General features: G+C 53.5%; 1 protein-coding gene across 1 annotated transcript; it reads right to left on the bottom strand.

Annotated features, from left to right (window-relative positions):
* Positions 1-477: 477 nt before the first annotated feature.
* SHISA2 (shisa family member 2) lies at positions 478-5838 on the bottom strand. The gene is made up of 2 exons (XM_066313084.1): positions 5544-5838; positions 478-3497 (listed from the first exon to the last, which is right to left on the bottom strand). Exons 1-2 carry the CDS (start codon positions 5836-5838, stop codon positions 2944-2946), a joined length of 849 nt encoding a protein of 282 aa, XP_066169181.1. The 3' UTR covers positions 478-2943.
* Between the last annotated feature and the right edge of the window lie 287 nt (positions 5839-6125).

Genomic DNA, 6125 nt, shown 5'->3' with positions numbered 1-6125 from the left:
AAAAGGATGGATCTTCTAGCAAGAAGGGTCTCCATGCAGAGGACAGGAGGAACAGCACAGCCACTTACTGAGAGTTATGCACTCAAAATGCTCAGCTGTGAACCCAACTGAAACCAAACTCCTCAGAAAAAGCGATTTGATGCAGACTATTTGGCATTCTTTGAAAAGAGGAAGCTTGATGAGCCCACAGGCTCTGGCCCATCCTGCTCCCACAACTGCTCCCCAGGCACCTGAGAGGTAAGGGATCCTCATCCCAGCTGATGCTCAGATGCCATCTCCTTGCACCCCATCTCTCCAAACACATCCCCTCAGAACACACCCCACTGGAGCACACTCCAGTTCAGCCATGTAAAGTTCAAGCTTTTGGTTTTGCCAGTCTGGAGAGGTGGGCTGGTCAGATGTTCTTTTGTAGACATAGGAAAGCAAAGCATTAACTGAAAAAATAAAACCCCTATGACAAAGCAAACAAAACCAAAGTCACACCATAAAGTATTTATTAAGAAACAAAGGGGACTTTTTTCTTCAGTTTTAGGAAACACTTTAAAGCAAGTGCTCTTTCAGAGATTTAAAAGCTATATCAAATGGTAACATTAGTTTTACATTATTGTACATGACATTAAAAAAAACACCACATATCACAAAATTCCTTTTATTAGAACTCGAGTTTCTCTGCCTTCAGTTGTAAATTAATTTCTACAGACTTAAATTTAACTTATTCTTTTTTTGGTTTTTTTTTTTTTGTTTTGTTTTGTTTTTAAACAAGTAAACAATATACAAAGATTCACCTGAATTTCATAGGTCAGAGGCGGTGTCCTTGCCAGGGTCTGTGCAAGGCAGGCAGTGGGAGGGAGCTGACTTGGTGGTTCACAGCTGGGTAGGGTGAGGACCACAGGAGGAGCTGCTTGTCTGGCCATGCAGCCTCGGCCAGGGCTCACCCGGGGCCAAGCACCTCCAGCTCCTGGGGGAGCAGAGGCAGCAGCGCCTGATGCCAGCTCAGTGTGACCCCGCTGCTATGCAGCAGGTAGAAATCTACACCCCCAGAGACCAGAGAGTGCAGGGCGCCCTTCAGCAGCCTGGTAGCACTCAGCTCTGGAGCACCCAGTGCCCTGAAGATCCCCGAGCACCGAGTTGTGCAGCACCCCACACCGCCAGCAGCCTCCCAAGGACACCCAGCCAGCCTGGCAGGAGGGGAAGCCAGCTCTCACAAACCAATCTCTCTGTCCAGCTCCTGCGCACTGACTGGGCGATCGCAGCCAGGAACAACAGATCTGGGATAAATTACCTATTCATTTCCCCGTGTCAGTGGCCAAACCGTGGCTGCCTGCTGCAGACTGCCTGTGTGTGGCGTGTTTATGAGTAAACCATTGGGTTTGGCAATGCGTCTGCACCTTCTGTGTCATTTAAAAACAAACATAGGAAACACAGCATCACAGTTATTGCTACATATTGATACAGTATCAGACAATAAGAAGAAATCTTTTGTCATCACTGGTCTGGTTACAGTAATTGCTTGGGTTTTGCACAGGGCCTCAAGTCTTCTGTTGCACTGTTTTTGCTGAGGAGCAAATGGATGGAAATCCGGAGGCTACATTTTTTAAGAGACAAAACCTGCCTTAGTTTGCTGCATTTGGGCTGACATAATTAGAATGATCGGATTGTTTGTTGCCTCTTCAACCTGGAGAGGTGTTTTCCCAGATGAAGCAAAGCAGGACGGAGCTAACAGCTCCAATGTAAAACATCCTTCCTGTCTGCATTTCACCACCTCCCACGACCCCTGTGACACCACAAGCACCTCTCTGTCCTTTTTCTGGGCTTTTTTCTTATTTTTAAATAGAACTGTGCCTCCCTAGTCCCCTGCCACAAGGGTAAAGAATAAAAGAGGATGGATTTCAAAGCCTCCACCAACCCATTCACATCCCAGCTGGGTTCTGTGTAACACTCTTGCACTTCCACAGGGTAGGGCAGGGGACTCAAAACGGGCTTACAGGGGACAAGATAAAGTCCATGTTCTTACAGGCAGGCTCCAATGCAAGGAGGCTTTGGGGCTGACACCTTCTTGGGCATATTCACACGGCTTTCATGTTTCATAGGAAGTGAGGTTAAATCAGGCGTGTTTGGAATCACAGTCTGACCTTTCTCTGCCAAGGCAGGTTCAGTTCAGACACTGCCAGCTGTACCAAAAGCTTTGCTGAGCATCACAAAGAGCAAGCACCTCGTGCCCTGGTTTTAGTAAAACATTCACAAAGATAAAAACCACTGCTGGGTCCTGATCTTGACACAAAACCAAATCAAGAACGGTTTCAAGTGCACTGGAATGAAGAGCAGAATAATGCACTCTTCTAATTTCTACATAATACAAAGAAAATTGGTCTTTGCAAGACCAAGCCTCTGGTGGCATTCCACCCCAAAGCTGGTGTGTCTAAGAAGCCATGGGGGCTGGTACCAGCTCCTGGCACACAGGGATTGCACTGTTCAGCTCTCAGTTGTGATTGTCTGTAAAGCAATGGGAAATGTCATTATGGACTTGGGAGAGGTTTCTGAAGTACTGCGGTCTTGTACAGTGTAACAAAACTCTTTCTAGAATTAATTAGGCAGATATTTGTGACCATGTCATACCTGAAGGGCACTTAACGGCTCCGACATTTATCTCATGAGTACAGTGATCTGAAATACATATGCATTTCCAGCGTAATCCTTCGCTGCTGTAAATCATGCGCTGGAATGAGAGCGTATCTGGCAACGGTAATTCCGAGATATCATCCTTACAGTTCCTGGCAACAGACCCCGATGAAAATAAATGGTTTATAAACACTGTCTGACATGCATGAGCCTTTCAAAATTATTTACAAGCGGTGTTCTGGGAGCTTTGTTCCAAGGAATTATTTCTCCTCCGTTCAGTTCGGATATTAAAATCGGCCGGGTGGGGATGGGAAGGCGGCAGCACTACACAGTCACAGCTGGGTACATCTTCTGCTCGCTGTTGCTGTGTGGGTAGGGGGACTGGATCTGCCTGTAGCCACTCTGCAGGCTGTCCAGGAAGGGGGGCACCGGGGTCAGCGGCATCGAGTCGTGCTGCATGGCGTAGCCCACGTACTGCGGGTGCAAGTACTGGCCCTGGTGCGGCACGATCTGCGTGGCCTGCTGGCAGTTCAGCACCGAGAAGTTCGTGGGCATGTTGACGTAGACATTATTCATGGTCCCTTCTGGCAAGCAGCAGTTGGTCTGGGACCTCGTTGGTGGAGCTCTGGCCCCTGAGTTGGCGCTGGAGCTGGAGCTGGCAGCTGTGCTCGACTGGCGGGAGGAGGAGCCCCGGGAGGTGCTGGCACTTGGGATCATGGGGATCGTCTCCATCAGGCGGGTGCCCGCAGGGGCTCGACTCTGCTGGGGTTCCTGCTTGGGCCGCAGGCATCTGCAGCAGCAAGCTGCCACCAGTGACCCCAAGATGATGAAGGCGACAAATACAGATCCCACAATAAGGAATGGCACGTAGATGGGCACTGCAACAGCAAGGAAAACATTGTCACTGGGGGTCAAGGACAAACCTCGGCAGCTCCAGCAGAAGTACCCCCCTCACCCCAAGCAGAGCCCACCTCCTCCCAGGTCAATACAAGCAGAGCATTTTATACCAGAATGATGAAAACGGCTGCTTAACCCAATGGCCTAAATTTTCCTCCTGTTAATGGTGGTCTAGTTCACAGTAACCACTGCTCCACTTTTCATGAACTCCTGTCTTCAATATGCCCTACTAGAACAATCAGGCAAGATACAGCTGGGCTTGATGAGTGCCTTAGGGAGATACTTTGGGGCAGGATCCCTGCTGAGGGCTCAGGACCACCGGCTAGCCAAACCCTGGTGCCACAGGACATCCCTCACCATTACCAGCCCACTCTGGCTGTTGTCAGCCTGATGAGGCAGGGTGATAGCCAGGCAGTGGCCAGACAGTAGTCACAGGGGCTGTGACACCCTACAGTCCTGGGGATGAACGTCCACCTGTTCTGCATTTCTGCCCTGGGTTTAGGGAGAAACCACAAAGCAGGCAGTGCGGAGACAGCACCATGCTCCGAAGGGGCAGCATTCCTCCTTGTGAGGCCTCATGATGAAGGGACGTCAGGGCAGGAGGACTGAGGGTGGGCAAGGCGTGGGAGCAGAAAGTATAGATGATGCTCATTGGTGCCATCACAATCCTTGGAAGACACTGGGCTACACGTACAGATTTCACAGAATACACTTGAGTTGGAAAGGACGCACAAGAATCATAGCCCATACAGGGACCAAACTCACAGTGGTGTTACAAGCGCCACGCTCTATCCAACTGAGCCAATCCATTCTGCAGTCCCAGGGAAAAAGCTTTTTTCTCTGCCTCAGTAAGAAATCTGCATGGATGTATCCACAAATAACAAAGGGAAGGTGTCTCCCTTCAGTGCTTGTGAATGCTCCCAGCAACATGCCTGGAGTTCATCATTTCCACCAAAACCTGGCAGCTCCAAGACTCAGGCAGGGCTACGAATCCCTGCTTGACCCTGTCTGACCCTGCTAAGGCAGCCACTGCTAATGACCTGCAAGTTAATCAGTGCCAGCGCAGGGCAATGGCTCCTAAACATGCAAAGCAATAAATTCCAAATGAAAAAAAAAATTTGTTTAAAAAATGCATTGTTCTCAGAACTGCAAAGGGGGGGTTATCTGTCTGCTCAAGTCAGAATGCTTCCTGGCACAGCTGATTACATGAATCGAGTTATAGCCAAAAGGCCACTTTTCTTCCATCACTTTAGTACTTTTAAACAAAAGCCTGTAAAACATTGTCTCCACTCCTGAGCTCGGCGCTACTGCAGCTCCTGAGCAGGTGCACACACTTGCTCCACACTGTAATGTGCAAGTTTTCCAGGAGTAAAATCTGTCCTAATTATAACATCACTTCAGGCTACTTCTCCCACACTCGGCCTGTGTGGATGGCAGCAAGGGTGCTGGGGAGCCACCGGGGCTTTTTTAAACAGCAGTAGAAAGACTTGAGTTTATTCTTGAAATTCAATCTTGTAAAACCACTCCTAAGTGGGGATATCAGAGCTGAAAGAACATACACAATTACAGTGGGGACCAGCCAGAGTCCTTTTGAAATATCCTGTTACTTTTTCTGATCTGCTCATACGGGTTGTCTCATTTTTCCTTGCCTTTTCAATGGGGAGCTCAGCCGTGGCTGAGGAGCCCGTTCAAAGCGGCGGCAGAGCCGCGCCAGCCCGAGACGGCTGGCCCGGGACTCAGTGGTGTCACCTGCTGTGACAGAGACGCGGCCGGGACTTCCAGCAGCAAGGGCAGGAAAGGCAAGCCTTCAGCTTGGGCGCTTCACTTCTCCCCGTGTGAGAGCGACTGCCGGGCCCGGCCAGCGTCGACTCCATCCGTCCTGCCCCGCGACTCGACGGAGGGGGGAAACCTGCGGCAACGGGGCGAGGAGCGAGCGAGAAGATCGCCGCAAACCCGCGACGGCTCCCGTGGAGCCGCCGAGCCAGAGACATCCCCGGGGCCATCCTCGCCGCGCCGGGGCTCCTCACCTGCAGCGCCGTCGGGGCCGTCCTTGCCGGGGCGGCCCGGCTCGCCGCCGCCCTGCCGCCGGTCGTTGTCGCAGGCGCCCTGGTCGAGGCGCGCCTCGGCGCTGGAGCAGCAGTACCGGAGGGCGCAGCTGCCGCAGCAGATGGTGGCGTCGCCGCCGTCGAAGCGCTCGGGGCACTGGAAGCCGTCCCGCCAGCCGCCCTGCCCGTCCAGCCAGCCGTGGCAGTACTCGCCGCTGGCCGCGGCCCCCGCCGGCAGCAGCCAGCCCAGCGCCGCCAGCAGCAGCCAGCCCCGCATGGCGCCGCCGGGGGGGCGGCCGCTCCGTCAGGGCCCCCCCGCGCCGGGGCAGCGCCGCCCGGCCCCCCGGGGCAGGCAGCCGCCGCGCTGCGGGGACTCTGGCCGCGGGTCCCGCCGCCGCCGCATGCCCGGGGCCGGCCCGCGGGGTGCGGAGCCGCCGCCCGGGGCGCACCGGCGGGCGCCGCTACTCCGCTCTCGCTCGCCGCCGCCTCGCCGCTCCCGCCCGACCCGCGCCCTCCTCCGCGCCCATGGGCGAGGGACGGCGGGAGCCCGCGATCCTCCCGCGG

The sequence above is a fragment of the Sylvia atricapilla genome, chromosome 2, assembly GCF_009819655.1.
Source record: "Sylvia atricapilla isolate bSylAtr1 chromosome 2, bSylAtr1.pri, whole genome shotgun sequence".
Lineage (NCBI taxonomy): Eukaryota > Metazoa > Chordata > Aves > Passeriformes > Sylviidae > Sylvia > Sylvia atricapilla.
This window is presented reverse-complemented; position numbering and strand designations above follow the sequence as displayed.

What these genes read in the sequence shown, in the direction of transcription:
- SHISA2 (XM_066313084.1), bottom strand. Translation starts at nt 5,838, where the DNA reads ATGCGGGGCTGGCTGCTGCTGGCGGCGCTGGGCTGGCTGCTGCCGGCG. An exon ending in CGGCCCCGACGGCGCTGCAG is followed by an intron (nt 3,498 to 5,543) that starts GTGAGGAGCCCC and finishes TTGCTGTTGCAG; the next exon opens with TGCCCATCTACGTGCCATTC.